This window comes from Orbicella faveolata, unplaced genomic scaffold (assembly GCF_042242905.1).
Source record: "Orbicella faveolata isolate gen_17 unplaced genomic scaffold, um_ofav_v1 contig_3, whole genome shotgun sequence".
NCBI classification, from domain to species: Eukaryota; Metazoa; Cnidaria; class Anthozoa; order Scleractinia; family Merulinidae; genus Orbicella; species Orbicella faveolata.
In genome coordinates this window covers 13,409,312-13,427,644 of record NW_028301558.1, presented here as the reverse complement: position 1 = coordinate 13,427,644, position 18,333 = coordinate 13,409,312, and the positions used below count along the sequence as shown (strand labels likewise).

Below are 18,333 nucleotides of genomic sequence, written 5' to 3'. Positions count from 1 at the left end.
TGTTTCAAGTTGAACATCACGGAAGAATTGCAACAGAGCCCCGACCTCCTGGCCCCGACTTACGGGAGCTCCATTAAAACGACCGCTTTGTCATTACGGCCAATATATACCTTTAGGTCCATATGATATCCATTACAGTTCCATTAATCTGATGTGCAGGTTGATGTGACCAGCGACGACTCTTAGAAGGCCTAAACATTGTTTTCTTTTTAAATTTACTTGATAAGAATATATCTAGAACGACGGCCTGGCGAGAAAAAGACATAAGGAAATAGAGATCATTTAGTTACTGCAAAATGTGTCAGTTGCGCTCGCTGTACAGCGAACAGAAGCCGATGGATATTTGGAATTAGATTTTCAACATATATGCAATAAGCACTCCCTATTCCCCCACCGGAACTCCCGAAAACAATACCCCCCCTAATAAAAAACCTCAAAATATTTTTCCTTCTCCCAGTTTTTATGACAACGGCTATGAACTTATATTAAGATTCAGCTCTGAAAGTAGATGATATCTTCCGATTCTAATATAGATAATAAACGCTCCCCTCTACGGTAGAACTTGTTTTGCATTTTATGTTGTCCGTTCAGAGTGATATCAGAGCTGTTTTGTTCGGTTCATTAGCGCCTTCTTTATGCAGTACAGCACTGAAACTCGTTTTGTAAAACAGTGTGAAAGGCGATATAATAGTTCCTTCACCGTTTGATGCTAAGAATTTACTATTTTCCCGTGGGGTTATACGTTGCCTCCCGGCCGGATATGAAGCTTTGCTTAAGTGACAACACCTTGTTCAGTCAGACTTCGAATATTGATTTAACATGTATTTCCTTTGCGTTGCATGTTTTCCTAAAGGCAGGTGATAAAAGTCCTTTTGCAAACATCCGACATTGCAAAATAGAAATTTCTCTCGAAATATTCAGAACGGCTTGGGATAACCCGGTGAGATAAGTCAAGAAAACAGCAACTCAAAACGGTAGGTCTCTCACTGGAAAATAAAAATCGACATTTCACAACGAAAGATTTAATATGTTTTAGCGTAATTCGTTTGTAAACAAACACTTTTAGAGGGATTTTATAACCCTTGACGTAGTCCCATGTCGAGGGATGAAGTAATTTTTCATGAATTAACTCAAAATGCTTTTTATGACATATCACGTGACAAAGTACAGCTTTTTTGTTTACTATCTATGAAGAAGTCCAGCAGGTAGTCTTTGTTGTATCTCCCCAGTCCCTAAACTTCAACGCAACGCACAACTATCTGAGTTTTGATACGGAAATTTCTCGGGACCTCACGAAAACACTGCAGTAAACAACACGACATGTTGCTATCGAGTCAGGAAGCGTCTGCATTCGCCGGAGTACTCTTCCTTATTTTCATTTTCGGCCTGGTGGGTAACGTGTTAGTTTGTTTGGCGATTTACAGCGACAGAGATCTTCGACAGCAGTATTCGAATTATTTCCTTTTTAATCTGGCGGTGACTGATCTATTAACCGTCACATTTGTGATACCATTCTGCGCTGCCGCGTTGATCCAAGAAGACTGGAATTTTGGCGTGGCGTGGTGTCAAATAACAGCCTTTGTATATTATAGCTTGGCTATCGTTGGACTTGAAAGCTTGGCATTCATAAGCTGGGATCGCTTTTACGCCATCATTCATCCGCTTAAGTACAGGGCGGACGTAACGCTGAAAAAGATTTGTACAGCCATCGCTTTCAGTTGGTTTTGGGCTGTTATTTTTACAATCCCTTGCGCCGTGCTAGGCTGGTTCAGATACGGGCAGTATGAATCCATGTGTACGTATAACTTCTCCGGAACGGGAGATAAGTGGAAAACGCAAGTGATAACTTACAGTATTTTCACGATTGTGCTGTGTGTTATGATTCCGTCGGGGGTAATTCTATTCTGTTATTTTCGAATTATTTCTGTAGTGCGCCATCAAGGAAGGCGAGTGGATACGATAACGTCTGCAGAAACACCCAAAACTTCCAGGCGTCATGCGTGGAGAAACTACTACAGATTCAAAGGTTTCCGAACGATAACTCTAGTCATAGTTTTATTCATTCTCTCGTGGACTCCTTTCAGCGTAACGCGACTTATCAAAACGGTGACATGGAATCACGAAATTATTCCAGCGTCTGTGGACACATTTGCTACTGTGTTATCATTGCTGAGTACGGCAGCTAACCCCGTGGCTTACAGCCTGTTTAGAAAGGACTTCAGAAGGGCATTTAAAAGACTGTTTCGACAAGCGTGCTTTTGTTCAAACAAACTAAGAAGAGACCAAACTGAACTGGAGTAGGAAATGATCTCTAATAACGTGATCCGCGACACTGTTCACGTCGTTGGGTTTTGATTAATCAGTAGCAAAAATGAGCACGGAATGAAAACTTCTGTTTCCTGCCAGTACACAAGTGAAGGAAATTCCCCGCGAATCGTCATTTTGCAGAATTCTTTATATACACCGCCCATCAAACAAGCCGATCTTCGGCAACAGTGAAGGCTGAAAATCCGTTTTTAATTTTTAGGACAGGAACTGACACCTTTAATTATAACTACTGCTTAAAGCCTCAATTTTCTCTTAAGATTGTGAAGAGGTCTATAAAGGCGACAACTTCATAACGTTTTTTTAGCCGCAGAATTAAAAAAATAAAGTCTTCCCTCGTGAAAAGTAGATCATTATTTACTTTTTCTCTTTCAGTTATTAAAATGGCTGGTCTTGCAGTGAAATTCATTCAACATCGTCGTTGTCATTTTTTGTCCTTTACAACTGTTTTTTTTTTTTTTTTTTTTTTTTCAATATTAATTCTGCTGATCTCATTATTTTTCATCTTTCAATCAAGATAAAGGAGTGTTAGATAAAACAAAGATCTTGTAACATTAGCATGTCGAGTTTGCGTTGCTTTACAAACATCATAATGTGCAATCATACTGACCCGGTAAGGTGTTGCACAGCTTTTGCAATTGTTTTCATTATATCCGGTTTTATTAACGTAAATCCAGAAGATGTTTGAAAAAGAACTTCATAACTTATCCAAATCATTTGAGCAAAGCTTGCTTCAACCCTGTAGTAGCTATTTAATTTTAAAAAAATCGCTATTTCGGCGCGTCCAAAGAACAGTCAATTTTTGTAACCTTGCTTTCTTGGTGTGGGGTAATTTAGCCGATCCGTTCTAATAATTTTCCACAAAATATTCATCATCCTTTACAACTTCTGTATCTTGGAAAGAAATTGCTTGGAATTCATCAAACACCCACTATACACCACCAACAGACTAGATTTCAGTATGTCATCAGAATAAAGTCATTTTTATTTATGGCGCCATGATATATGTTTTTTAATCCTCTAACAACTTGAACTTGCTATTTACATGACCGGCTTAGCCCAATCAAAAAAAATATACACCAGTATCGACGATACTATCACAAATTTTAACTTATTTTTGCACCAGGACAGTAAAACACGATTGTTTTTCAAATTGGAAATGATCAACCTCTCGCGTCAAACTTGAGTAAACCCGGGGAAATTTTTTCTCTGAAAAACGGTAACTATTAATGCTGGAGTTTCTGCCTTTTTCGAAAGAGAGGAAACCCTTTTTATTCCCAGCGCACAGATAATGAACTTCAGTATGATGCCGAATAGCGGTTGCACATTTTATTGAACTTGTGATCAGGTGAATTTGCTAAGCACAGGCGATGGGTAACTTTTTCACTGGAGACGGCATTGAACAGTTTACGAAAGGGGATTTACAGTATTGCAAAAACCATATGATATCACATTGTAAATTCGTTAATTTGGCGCCAAAACTGGCTGCCCGCGTCCGGCTCTCCTCGATTTGTTTCAGGTAGGATAATAAATGTCTTATAATTTTGAACCATGTATATGTGTTGTTCATCGTCAAATTTTTGAAGCAAATTTAGTTTTATCTTTTCTTTTGTTAACTGTGAAGAAAAAGACTATTATCGTGTCGTTTCGGTAGAACAGCTCGGTTTTGACTGCTTCGCGTGATCTCATATTACTAGTACCCTACAAGAAACCAATTTCAGGTCTTATTCAATTCTCTCATGGATAAGCTTTCAAAAGGCAATAGCATGATACTGTAAACTAATGGCTCACAAACTGACCTATATAGTTTTCAGTATAAAGAGAAACCCGTAGCCAGATCTAGCTACATAAGATATACCTTTTGTCTGGCTCTCGCTGATGCCGTGACACATTGATTTGTCACGTAGTTGGACACGTGGTGTCCAGTCTGCATACTGAGCAAGTGCAAGCATCGTGCATTTTGAAGATCTTGAAACATTCGCGATTCGATGGACGGTGTGGCTGAAGAGGCGGCCGAACGGATTCGACAACCTCGTAAGGTTACTGACGAAAAGTTTAAAGACCAGCTGCTCCATAAATTGGACGAGCTTAGAAAGGCCAACAATCTCTGCGACATAACTCTTAGAGCTGAAGGACAAGACTTCCCTGCCCATCGATGTGTGTTATCTGCCGCTAGCGATTACTTCAGGGCTCTGTTTTCCAGCGAGCTGCAAGTGAAAGAAAATCAGAGCAATCTTGTGGAACTAAACGAGGTTAAATGTTCTGTTCTTGCTGAAGTCATTCTGTTTATTTACACTGGCGAAATGAACATCGGAGCACAAAACGCGCAAGATTTGGTGATGGTCGGAGATTACTTGATCATTCCAAGTTTGAAAACAAAAGCTTCTCAATTCGTGGAGGAATCGATCAATACTTCGAATTGCATCGCGTTGGAATTGTTCGCTTCTCAGTATAACTGTGAGTCGCTGAGGTTGACGGCCATAAAGCACAAACAGCAACATTTTATTGCCTTTGTGAAGTCAAAGGACTTTCTGTCGCTTGGTTTCGAGCAAGTAAAAGATTTGATGTCTCAAGACGAGCTGCAGATTTCCGAAGAAGAAGAGGTTTATGAAGCAATAATCACATGGGTCAGGCATGATCTGGTGTCGAGGGAATGCTTTCTTCCAGATCTCTTGAAATGCTTGAGACTCTTCTCGATGTCAAAATACAGTTTAAGAATGATTTTAGATAAAGAAGAGCTGGTCACGAAAAATCCAGTTTGCACCAGTATTTTGACTAAAGGACTGGACTTCTTCCTGTTTCCGGATCAGTTTCTTGGTATGTTACTAAAACATCGCACATCTATCGAGAGGGAAGAGCATGTGGTAGTTCTCACTGGTGGGATGGACCCTGATTTGGAATTGTCTCGGAACATCAGGTGTTTAGTCCTTGCTACTAAGAAATGGCAGCGGCTGACCAAAATACCAAGCTCTTTACTAAATGCCGAATATACAGATGTTCGATGTGTATCTGCAGTTTGTGGTGGACAGTTGTTTATTTTACCAGACAATTCTGCCTCAATAAGTTATTATGACCCACAAACAGGAAGATGGAAGTCAGGGAACACTGGTCTTCCCATTGACCTCAGTCGCACATTAACTTCATTCAATGAAAATCTGTACGTGATTGGTGGTGAGAAATACCCGCATACTGTTGTTAGGTACAGTCCAATTCAGAATAAATGGAAGAAGTTAGCTTCAATGGAAACAGGCCGGGCCGATCACTGTGCAGTACCTTTAGGGGATCTCATTTACGTGATTGCTGGTTGTCACAATGAGGTCTGTCTGCAGAGTGCCGAGAGCTATAATCCATTAACCAACCAATGGGCAAAGATTCCAAATCTAGCAAAGGCCCGAAGGTTCGCTTCTGCAGCGGCTACATGTGGAAAAATTCTTGTCGTTGGGGGATTCTGTGATATGGCAGACACGGGTGATGTGGAATTTACTTGTGAAGTGTTTGATCCTTGTTTGAGTCAGTGGAGTCTGGTGGCCAGTCCTGCTGTTCCACGAGCTGCTTGTGCTATTGCGAGTGTTGATGATACTGTGTATGTGTTTGGTGGCGATAACCAGGAAGCTTGTCTCGATGACATTGTGATGTTTGATGTTAAATCCAATGAATGGCATGAAATGTCCTGTACCTTGCCAGAACCTCTATCACATGCTCAAGCATCTTTGCTAAAATTGCCAAAGAAGCTGCTGAAGCAAAGTTGACAGTTTCCATTCAGTATACTAGGCAGTTATTTTGGCAACATTTTTATCATCAATTGATTGCACCAGACTCAGGTCTAACAATGGCCATTGATCTAGTCTGAGACAACTAAAACTTTGAATTTGGGTTATTTAGTGTTGTTTTACTAGTCTCTTTAGTTGGTGAAAAAAACTTAGACCAATATTTGATTAGAGTTAAACGTTTTCCCAGTTAGTAGTCATTAAGGTAAAAGGTTGGAATGAAGTCCTGTGTTTTCACTAATATTATTGAGTGTTTTTTTAACTGTTTCTGTTTTTGTCTTAATAAAACTTAAAGAGAGGGTACAAACAGTTTTGATTTGTGAAAATGCTTCAGCCATGGCATCCATGACAAGGCACAATTGCTGCTCGACCAATAACAAATTATTTATTACAATAAATCTGTAGCTTTCTGCACACATTGCATCCCTATGAATGTGGCTTGTAATCCTCTGAACACTCTGTGTACTTTAACTATACTGAATGGTATTGATTAACAAATAGAAAACATGTCCATACCTCTATCAAGTTTTAGTATAAATCTACTTGTGTTCTATTGCGAGTGCCTTTCTCTCATTGGCTAAGCTACTAAATAACTATTCTGTTGTAGACAGTTAGTAGCCTACAGCTAACGTTGTGCAGTTGTTACAGTAACAAAATGGCAGCCACTTCTTTGCAATTTTGAAGTGTCTGTGAAGATGATTTAGCTGAAGTTTTGAGCAACCAGCAGATTTCTACTAAAACAATTAGATTATTTGTTCTTGAGTTCTTTGTGAGGCACGCTCTCCAACTATCACGTGATAGAAATCTCAAGCTCTTTATCAAATTGTTAAATCTAAACTCGAGTGGAAGTTTGTGAGAATGAGGAAATGCTCTGGGAACATGAGCCACAGGCAAGTGAAGGGGTGTGTGGAAAAAACCCCTATTGAATCTTCATCTTGTGTCAAATTCTCCTTTATTTGTAGAAGGAACTGAAAAGCAATTTGCCAGGAGAATCTTGCAGTCTATCAGATGCCACTAAGGGTCTTTTTCCACACATCCCTTCAAGTGTTTCCACAGCTTTTTCCAGTTCTCACATTTACCTCTGTGGGAAACCAGATTTAATATTTTCTATTTCTTTTTGATTGGGAGGCGTGGTAGCCTAATGTTTAGCACACTGGACTCCTGATCAGGAAGTCTGGGTTCAAGATCTGGCCAGGGTCATTGTGTTGTGTTTTTGGGCAAGACACGTTACTCTTGCAGTGTCTCTCTTCACCCAGGTGCATAAATGGGTACCTGCAAGTTTAATGCTGGGGGGTAACCCTGCGATGGACTAGCATTCTATCCAGGGGGAGAGTAGAAATACTCCTTGTGACTTCATGCTATGGAAAGTGAGGTAAGCCACTGCTTTATGGACCACTTGGCCTGAAGTAGACCTTACCCTACCTTATTTTGGTAAATGTACAAATGCCATGATCCGCAGGAGTCGTGTAGGCCTGTCAGCCCTATTTTACACACAAACCATACCCTATTTCAGACTAAATACCCTATCTCAGACCAAAACCAATTAAAAACCCTACCCTTTGGGCCACTCATACCTATATAGCCCACATAAGGGAGTACCCCCCCCCCCTCCCGGGTGATATGACTCTGGTCTCACCCATTTAACAAGTGTACTTGTTTAATAATCGTTAGATTTTCTTTGTTAGGGCTATAAAAAATAAATTTCACGCTCAATTGCACCGATGTGAACACCTTCAACGTTTTCCAAGAGAAGCGTGAAGAGCGTGGCCGCTGGCCATAAAACTGTTTTTCTTTTTATATAACTTTCATAAAACAAATAGATTCCATGTTGCCATGCGTCTGTTCAGCAGTAGATCACAGAAGACGTTAAAAGTGGTCAGAACATCATTGACAAACTCGCCTTAATTAGTCGTGTACCAATTTTTTGCTGAGACCACATTTTGACGTCTTCTGTGATCTATTACTGAACAGATGCACGACAACATGGAATCTATTTTTTAAATAGAAAACGACGAGAGAGCCGATCAGATTAGCGGATTTCCAATAGAACACAGCTGAGTGACTACTTAATAATTGTATTCCGTCCACCAGCGCGCGCTGTTTTTGAGATGGTAGATGGCCAACGAGACGCGTAGCACCGAGTTGGCTATAATCATTTCATTTCTAACAAGCGCGACTGAGTGGGTCTCTGTAGAGTGCGGATGGCGGATGGAAAAATGCGGATGGAAAAATGTGGATGACAAAATGCAGATGGGAAAATGCGGATGATAAAATGCGGATGGAAAAATGCGGATGTCAGAATGCGGATGACAAAAATTTGAATGATAATATAGGGAAGAGGGAAAATAAGTTAACGATGTTTTCTTACATTCTGAGTTGTAAAATTAGGCCTAGAGAATTCATAGATCGAAACATTTTTTACGCCGTTTATTAAAAAAGTGAAATTAAAAAAAAAAAACGCGAAGAGACTTTGATCAAGGAACAGTCGTTATTCAGACTCCGTCCTTTACCACATCGAAGGCCTTCGGCTATTTACTTCTCCTGAGCAAATTTCCTCTGCCGAAAACCAGCATTTCAAAAGAAGTGAAACACTTCTACGGTCACAGATCGGCTACTCACTGTACCCTAGTTGGCAAGTGAAGACTGTGCACAACACGTGTGCAAAGGTGTCTCTGTCGCAAGCTGCACAAGGGTCATGGAGTTGTCCGACAGCGACGATTCTCTGACTGAATCTATCTTTGCTTCGAAAACGAGAGTTGATGGATTTAATTTAGTCGATTGAGCTTCGACCTTATCTTTATTTCGCGAAATCTTTGCTCCGCAAACCATTTCCTTGTGTGCTTGTCTAGTGAAAGCGCCGGTTCATCTTCCGATCGGCAGGATAATAAGACCGGCTTTGGAAATGGAAGGTAAGAGCGTTTTACAGCTTTTGTTTTGGAACAGATTTCATGGCATTAAAATAGCGGAAACAAAACTTGAACACAAGGAGGAAACGTTCTTAAACTTTTGTAAAGAGTTCTTTTTGGATGTACTGCAGTTTATAAGCACAGCTGTAACAATATTGCAAGGCAACTTTAAAGCATAAAATCGGTGATTTATTTGAAAAAACTTTAAGGCCGGACTGGAAAAAAGACGAATTGGGAAAAGTAAAGAAAAAGTTAAAAAGAAACCGAACAACTCTTTTAAAATTAACAGTCCGCATTAAAGCCACAAAGAAACTCTAGATGAAGAAGTGCTTAAGATAGCTTTGCACGCCCTTTCCGGCAAAACCCGTCAAAGTTCGTCGGTTTTTTCACAGACACAATTAAACATATCAGAAATAAATTTTGTTCAGTGTTTCAGCCTAAGAAAGGTCAGTTACTATTGACATTACAGGGAAATAAGTTCGCATCTTGTTTTTGTTTTTGTTTTTTTTTTTGTTTTTTTCATAACAGATGAAATTGTAGTTTACTGAAGCGTATCCGGCACTGTGTGGGAATCTACAAAGACCTAAGACTAATTTTAGAAATCTGTCCCAAAAGTACGCATCAATATTCCTAACTGAACATATGGACATTCCTACACTAGCCATAACAGGAAAAAATGGTTTATAATGATCGAATTCTGTTCACGAATATTCTATTTCTCCCTACCTAAAATATCGTAAGGTATTTTTCCCTTGTCCGAATTTTATCATCCGTAATATGGTTACCGCATTTTGTCATTCTCGCATTTTATCATCCGCATTTTTCCATCCACATTTTGTCATCTGCGTTTTATCATCCGCATTTTATCATCCGCCATCCGCCATCCGCCATCCTCTGCAATCCGGGCCGCACTTTACAGAGACCCCGACTGAGTGGAATAATTTTTTTTATTAAAAACGTACCCAAAATATAGAAAACTGTACTAAAATAAAAATAAAACGCTCCAAAAAATCACGCATACGCTTACCATATTTGTAGAGCATGGTATAATTCTCATATACCATGATGGCTAAGCTAATGAAAACTCTCGAATTGCATTATCCAATGATCCAGATGGTTATTTGGAGCGAAGGTCTTCTTGATCAAAAATGCAGTTGTCAAGTTGATTCAGTGGTGTCAGTTTTTACCTTCTCAAAGTTTGAAACTTTGATTTCTAAACCAACATACACAAGTCTCACATGACGACATTAGTAAAACTTTCATTGCCACACATATTATCACTATTTTTGATTGAGAAGGCGACGTGAACTCCCATACAAACTCCGCATTAACTCACTCCCGTAAGCGGACATTCTCGTAAGCGGCCGCGGACTATTTGAGCGCGTACGATCCAAAAGGAATTGGGTCTGACTTTGAAAGTAAACATTTGTAAACAGTATCACTGCTTTTTGTTGCAGTGAGACTGTTAAGGCTAATGTGAATGCTGTCTGTAATATTATAGTTTGTTCTTTAATCACCAAGGGCCAGTCCTAGTGCGGCAGTATACAGTACTGTGTACATGCAGACATCGCCATTATCGCGGCATTGCACAAGGCAAGAAAAGAAATAAAAAATAGCAGTTTGGTGATAGTTTTACTTTCCCGCTGTTTATTGTAAGCTGCGCAAGCTCCCGTAGGTGGACATCTTTTTCTTACAACTTTAGTGGCCGCTTACGAGAACCATTCTCGTAAGCGACCAGCTCCAGTTACGGACAGCGTTTTTTACGTCCCGTGGGTGTCTGCTTAAGAGAACTACTAATGTAATTAGAAAATATAGAGATTTATTATATAGACACGTGTGTTTTATTGGCAAATACACCACTCCTAAAATTCATACGAAACAACATCCGGGACTCGAGTGGCGAATTTTCGGCAACGTTCGTGTGACCTTCAGACAAGTTTTAGAGAATCTTGTGAAATCTTCAGAAAATCGTCGAAAACGCCTTCATCAGTATGTCTATATAATAAAAAGAACATTACACGTTAGCTCGAAGATATGAATTTTACGTTCTCGTGGCAATATTTCACTCGTTCGCTGCGCTCACTCGTTAGATATTGTTCTTGCCATTCGAACATAAAATTCATATCTTCGAGCTAACGTGTAATATCCTGTCTGATTTAAGCAATAGACCACTCTTTCTATGGGTTTACTGTCAGTCAAGTGGTCGCTTACTGGAAGTTAAAAACAAAAGAATATTTCGAACTTTTAGCTCTAAAAGTGGTCGCGGTCGCTTACGAGAGGAGGTCGCTTACAAGAGGTTCCAAATATAGTGCTTTGACTGGGAAACTTTTGGTATTTTAGAAAACTGGTCGCTGAGGAGAGGTGGTCGCAACCGGAGGTTGGACTGATATTTAGGATATTTTTGTGATATTTATAACATTTTTGAGAATATCCAGAAAGATATTTGTGGAAAGGCCTACATGGTCGCATTGGGGTCGCAGGGAGGCGGGGGCGGACAGCACAGTTTCTCTCCCCCCCCCCCCCCCCGCCTTCCCCCTCTGAATGCTTATTGGTCGATTCAAATTTCAGGTTAGCAAATGTTGCTGATCGCATACAAGTGTTCCAGACTATGTCCCATACTTCTAAAACTCATTAATAATTCATGAGGTCAACTACCAACCACAAGATGTATACCACATCACGTGCATGTGTTTGGATACCCAATGAAAAACAGTATATCACTCTCCAGTGAGAGTGGTATATACCACTAAAATATGCACAATGACAACTTGTACAAAATCAATGAATATTTATTACTCAGAAGTAAGCTTTTACAATGTGTCTCCTTTTGTTTTCAAAGTCACACCCATTCACGTTGCTTCCTTCATTTCTGCATCCAAAACACGCCGAAATGTCACAAACCTAAGAAAGCGAAAGAAAAAAAGTAGTATTAAAAACAACGATACACACAAGTAGTTTACGCGAACCAAATTTTATCCCCAGAACATGTAACTTACCTTTTGGTCGGATATGTCCAAAGGGTTCAATACAGCACTTCCATTTACATCAGAAAAGCGGCGCTTCAGTCCGCAAACAATTGAGTGCAACGTACGGGAAGGATAGCGTTCCCCAGAAGAATTGCTTACTTCTTGAACGAACTTCGACAGCCAGTAGTTGAGACTGCATGCAGACATATCTGTAATGGCCGTGTCCAAAGTTTGTACTCCTTCTTCAAAGTCTTTCGTGGTAAAAAGGCCGCCGGGTTCCAAAGTTCAGGACTTCACTTATCGATTCTGTTTCCATTCCCCGAAAACCTTCACCGCACGACCATTTGGTTTTATAAGCTGTTGATTTCGGTACTGCATTATCAACACTTTTCTTCTCATCCTCCACACTTTTCGGCTGTCAAAATCTCTCGAACGACTTTGTTGCGATATACATCCTGACTGAACGACAACTTGTAAATGCTGGCAACTCTAGCAACTTTCACATCTCAGAATAAATTAAATCGCACCATAAATGCAAATTAATTACGCCGGTAAAAACATCGTTGATATTGAAATTATCGAGGACGGAATGTTAGACAGCAAACAATTCTAATTCGTCTTTGTTTATTATTTCTTTAAGAGTGATCATGAGAAGTAATTTCCAAAACTCGTGCTTCGTGTTTCATCGGGGTATCCAAACACCTCGAAACAGTAAAAGCACTCGGCTTACGGCCTCGTGCTTTCATTTGTTTCTCGGCCTACGGCTTCGTGCTTTCATACGGCCTCGCGCTTTCATTTACCCCGATGAAACACTCGCTCTCGTTTTGGAAATAGTACATGAGGTGTCTACTGCTCTCCCAAAGCCCGCGATACGACGCGAAGACGAGAAACCAGCCGAGGAACCCGACAAGATGGTTTCCGACGGGGATTTTAAAGACGAGTTGTTTGACAAACTAAACGAACTTAGAGAAACAAACGTTCTCTGTGATACGACTATCCGAGCTGAAGGACAGGATTTCGCCGCCCACAAATGTGTTTTATCTGCTGCAAGCGCGTACTTTCGGGCTCTATTTACTGGTCAAATGAAGGAGACGAAAAGCAACATGGTGGAATTGCAGGAGGCAAAATGGACCACGGTTAGAGATGTCCTTCAATTCATTTACACTGGTAAAGCAAGCATCGACTCGTCCAACGCGCAAGATTTAGCTATGATCGCCGACTACTTGATCATTCCAAGTTTGAAAGCAAGAACGTCAGATTTCCTGGAGGATTCAATCAATGCTTCCAATTGCTTGGGTTTGGAATCGTTCGCTTGTCAGTATAACTGTGAGTCACTCAAGCAAGCTGCAGTCGGATACAAATGTGAAAACTTCGTTGCCGTCACCAAATCCGAAGATTTTAGCAGACTTGACGTGGAGAAAGTCAAAGAACTGATTTGCATGGATGAGATAAATGTGTCGGAAGAAGAGGAAGTGTACCAAGCAATGATTGCTTGGATTAAACACGATCTGCCATCAAGGGAGTGTCTACTGCCTGAACTGTTGAAATTTGTACGATTATTCTCAGTGTCAAAGTACAGTCTACGAAGAATTCTTGATGAAGAGTTAGTCAGTAAGAACCTTGCTTGCACAAGACTGGTAATCAATGCACTGGATTTCTGCCTTTTTCCGGACCGTTTCCAAGACATGTCACTTAAACCTCGCCTGTCTTTAGATAAATACGAGCATGTAGTAGTACTCACTGGTGGAGTAGGTGATAATGGATTGAAAATGGAGACTGACTGTTATGTGCCCCCTACCAAGACATGGGTGTCACTACCAATGATTCCTTACTACTGCACGGAAGGCAGTGCTGCAGTGTGTGGTGGAATCTTGTACATAATGGGTGCCGAAAAGGAAGACTCATCGTCAATGTGTTGCTTTAATCCAAAACACAATAAATGGAGCTCGCATGACATTGCATTGAATATAGTAGACTCCTCAGTCACTTGTTTTAATGAAGAGCTGTATGTGATTGGTGGAAGGGATTCTTGGCAAGATGTTCAGATATTCAATCCTGTTCTTGACGAATGGAGAACAGCAGCATCAATGGGAACTGGCCGCGCTGGTCATAGTGCAGTTGTCTTGCAAGAACATATTTATGTAATTGCTGGTGATGATGGCAATGTTTGTCATAACAGTGTGGAGTGCTACAATCCATTAACTGATCAGTGGAGCAGGATTTCAAATCTATCAAAAGCACGAAGGTATGCTGCTGTAGCAACGGTTTGTGATAAGATTGTTGTTGCTGGAGGATTTTGTGGCATGATAGATGAAACAATAGAACCTTCCTGTGAAATCTTTGATCCAAATACAAATCAGTGGAACCTGGTGTCTAGTCCTGGTATTCCTCGAGCTGTTTGTGGGGCTGTGAGTATAAATAACATTGTTTACTTGTTTGGAGGAGAAAGTGAAACAGATTTTGTGAAAGCAGTGGAATGTTTTGATATCAAAAGAAATGAATGGTATGAAATAGAGGCTATGCCAAATTCTCGTTCATACTTTCAAGCATCATCGCTCAAATTACCAAAGAAGTTTCTTCACTAGTTACTGAAAAACCTCACAGGTCTAAGGGAGGGTACATATGTAGGATATTTACTTGCATTTGCTTGCTTCTATGCTATACAGGCTGGGAACATTGTAGTTGTGTGCTGTTACAAATTCAAATGTAAATTTGAACACTATAGATTAATCTACTATTATACAAAACAGACCCAGAGATATCAATGCCACACCAGAAGAATGCTGTACTTCAGCAGTTGTATGCTCAAGTTGATATATCGATAATCCAAACTCAAGTCTCAAAACTTAATTTGTACCAAGGGTAGTTTAGTAAACTTCAACCTACTGTGATGTCAACACAGTTTCATGTAGATGCAGGTTCGAAGTTCTTAGTCTAATGCCAACGTGTTTTCAAAATGGTTTGTTACAACATTGAATTAAGTGTTCAAAGGGTATAATCTATTGTTAATATCATATATAGAAGTTATTCTGGCTGTTGTGTTATTAAAATGCAAAAGTTTGATTTTTAGTAGTAGGTGTATCTGAATAGCAACTGTAAAAAAAAAACGACTCCAAAAAAGAATAAAAAAAGCTGACAATAGATAGAGTAAATAAATTCTTAGGAGATAAATGGTGCTGTAATCCTGTAATCAAACCACAATGCAAGTGTAACACTTAATAAATAATTTTCCAATTTAATTTGGTGAATTCATTTTGTTGTTGTTGTTGTTGTTGTTGTTTGTGCATGAGGTACATATGGGAATTTAACTCCATAATCCCAGTTGCAATTTTCTGCTAATGCCTTCAGGCTTTGGGATTACAATGTATGCCATCCAAACAGGAAGGTAGCAATACACCAAAGTTATTTAATTCATTCTACAGATGTCAGTGTGAAGTAATGGTGCTGCTGAGTCACGTGTTTCTCTTTTAAATACCTGGAAAATAAATACCTGGCACTTGAAGACCAGGGACACACTATAACCTTGAACCCCATAGTTGTAGAACGGCATGGACAGAGAGGTACCACTTGACAAGTTTCAACCAATGATATGATATAATAGAGATTGATGATGAAAACACTTATCTATTGGCATAAAAACCACGCGAGCGGCTTCCTTGCACTTTGTTCTATTATTTGAGCATAACCAAACCATAACTATGTTCCACAAAGCCATCCATTTTTCGAACAGTCTGATTGCGCAAACCGCCTTCCACTGCACAGGCTCAGCAAAACTGGAAAGACAAGAAATATGGCTTGGTACCAAATGCTAAGAGAAACATTAGTTTCTTTGGAAACGGGTTATTGCCAAGACCTACAAAGAGAGAGCAGGTGGTGACTCTAGTGTGATGGAAAAGATGTTCAAAGCAGAGAGACATGGACAATACGCAGTCTTCGAAGATGTTTAGAAATGTGAAGCCAGCTATGATTACATAATAAGTGACAATCCCTGGGGGGTACTCCGTTATATGGGCTATGTAGGTATGTGTGGCCCCAAAGGGTAGGGTTTTTCAGCCGATTTGGTCATGAATAGGGTATTGATTTTTGCCATTTTGGTCTTAAATATGGTATGGTTTTAACACTTAAGTCTTGAATTGTGTATGTTTCTTGGAAGAAGCTACCTTTTCATCATTATCAATAAGACCGTCAACAAAAGCCCTTCATAACTCATGTTTAGGGCAACTGTGCCAGCCGCAACGGTTTCTAATAGGTATCGAATTTTTGGCCAGGTCATAAATAGGATGGCAAAAGTCGCAGATTTTGGTCAGAAATAGCCTGGGTAAGGGTTTTGGGAAGTGGGCCGCACACCCCCACCCAACACCCAGCTTTTCTGGGAGTACTCCACGGGTGACAATCCAGCATGTGCTGGGTAGTTTTTGTGTGAGAAATGCAGCCCCAAACCACATGACAACAGCAACATTTCAAGGTGAAGCGAACAAACTAAAGAAAAGGCTGAAAGCTATTAATATAATAAAGATAAAATTGCTGCACACGATGATAGTCATTTTAGTAAGATCAGGAAAACTACAAACAGGCTTACTTTACCCTGGGTAGAGAAGCTGCAATCCTCCGTAGGAAAAAAGATGGCGACTGGTACATTTACCCATAGTTCTTAGCGCATGAAATTCTTAACAACGTTTATAAAAACGTGCAGAAACGTTATAAAATCTTCAAACCTAGGCTACTCAATTTCCTTAGTACAGGGACAAATATTGTAAAAATTTGGCTTTCTTTGTGCCTTTTAGGCTGTGTTAGGTTCGCAAGGCAATGTGGTAAAATGTACAGCCGCCATCTTTTTTCCTACGGTGGATTGTGAGCGGCGAAGCTGCAATCTCGCTGCTGCGATCTTCGTCGCTCACAATCGCAGCTTCGCCACGCAAACAAAAGAAAAACCCTCTGGCATTCAGGGTAGCCTTACTTAGTCCGCATTTTACCCCCAGACTACATTTTACCGCCGGTCCACATGGGGGCGGTCTAGAGGTCGCAGGCAGCATTATGCAAATGATTTAAAAGAAAGTATGTGTCCCATACATGAAGTACCTACTGGTCTCCCAAAGACGAGATACCCCGACAAGATGATTTGCGAGGATTCTAAAGACGAGTTGCTTGACAAACTAAACGAACTTAGGGAAACGAACATTCTCTGCGATGCGACTATCCGAACTGAAGGACAGGATTTTGCCGCCCACAAATGTGTTTTATGTGCTGCAAGCGCGTACTTTCGGGCTCTATTTACCAGTCAAATGAAGGAAATTCGGGCACACGGTTTTCGAGAGAATACCGTACAACTGCTAAATAGCTACCTCACAGACCGGAAATATCGAGTTAAGATCGGTCGTCACGTCAGTTCGAGTCGACTGGTAAACCGCGGCTGTCCACAAGGCTCCGCCCTTGGCCCGCTGCTATGGAACGTTTTTCAAAATGATTTACCCTATGGCCTCAATGCGAAATTGTCGATGTACGCAGATGATCACCAAATTTATCATATCGGGGACGACCAGGGAGCCGTTACATCGTAACTCAAGGAGAGTGCTAATTTTGCTACAAATTGGTATGACTCAAATCTCTTAGCCGGGAATATCAAGAAGTACCAAGCCATGAACATCGGCTTTAGTCAGAACAATGGTAACATCCATGTAAACGGAGAGGAAATCAAGACAACGGATAATCTTCAGCTTTTAGGCGTGACACTAGACTCCGATCTTAGTTTCTCCGACCACATAAACCTTAGCTGTAAAAAAGCTAGTCAAAGAATAGGCGTTTTAATGAGATTAAGAAACCTAATTCCTACGCAGTCAAAACTAACATTGTTCAAATGCGCCATTTTACCCTACGTTACCTACTGTCACTTAGTATGGCACTTTTGTAAAGCTAGCGATACTAGAAAACTGGAGAGAATACAAGAAAGAGGACTCAGAGCAGTTTTTAAGGACAACAGCTCAAGCTATAATCAACTGCTCGCGAGGGCCGCTCTGCCCACATTACTTAATAGACGACTTCAAGACCTCTCTACTTTGATGTATAAAGTTAAACATAAGTTATGCCCCTATTATCTCTGTGTTTTTTTCAGCAATAACCCTAGTACGTATAACTTAAGACAATCTGACTTTACAATGCCAAGGTTTAACTCGGTGAAATATGGTAAGCACTCGATCAGATATCTAGGACCCAAATTGTGGTCAAAATTACCAAAGAGCATAAGAGAGGCCACATCTCTCAGCACTTTTAAGACGAACATCAGAAATCTCAACAATCTTGATGCATTATTAGATGATGGCTGCAGAGGCTGTCCGCTCTGCTCCTCCTAAAGTATTTTTTTTTTTAAGTATG

General features: G+C 40.3%; 3 protein-coding genes and 1 long non-coding RNA gene across 4 annotated transcripts; 3 read left to right on the top strand and 1 right to left on the bottom strand.

Annotated features, from left to right (window-relative positions):
• The first annotated feature begins 139 nt into the window (after positions 1-139).
• Positions 140-3,320, top strand: LOC110048311 (G protein-coupled receptor 161B-like). Its single transcript, XM_020754099.2, has 2 exons — positions 140-1,795; positions 1,931-3,320. Exons 1-2 carry the CDS (start codon positions 1,321-1,323, stop codon positions 2,299-2,301), a joined length of 846 nt encoding a protein of 281 aa, XP_020609758.1. The 5' UTR covers positions 140-1,320; the 3' UTR covers positions 2,302-3,320.
• Positions 3,321-3,406: 86 nt separating this feature from the next.
• On the top strand, positions 3,407-6,649 carry LOC110048310 (kelch-like protein 7). The gene has a single exon (XM_020754098.2). It carries the CDS (start codon positions 4,314-4,316, stop codon positions 6,072-6,074), a length of 1,761 nt encoding a protein of 586 aa, XP_020609757.2. The 5' UTR covers positions 3,407-4,313; the 3' UTR covers positions 6,075-6,649.
• Positions 6,650-11,766: 5,117 nt separating this feature from the next.
• LOC149106494 (uncharacterized) lies at positions 11,767-12,515 on the bottom strand. The gene is made up of 2 exons (XR_016209973.1): positions 11,995-12,515; positions 11,767-11,899 (listed from the first exon to the last, which is right to left on the bottom strand). It is a non-coding gene; the product is annotated as an uncharacterized LOC149106494 (long non-coding RNA).
• Positions 12,512-15,203, top strand: LOC149106493 (kelch-like protein 24). The gene has a single exon (XM_089298616.1). It carries the CDS (start codon positions 12,612-12,614, stop codon positions 14,547-14,549), a length of 1,938 nt encoding a protein of 645 aa, XP_089154742.1. The 5' UTR covers positions 12,512-12,611; the 3' UTR covers positions 14,550-15,203.
• Positions 15,204-18,333: the final 3,130 nt, after the last annotated feature.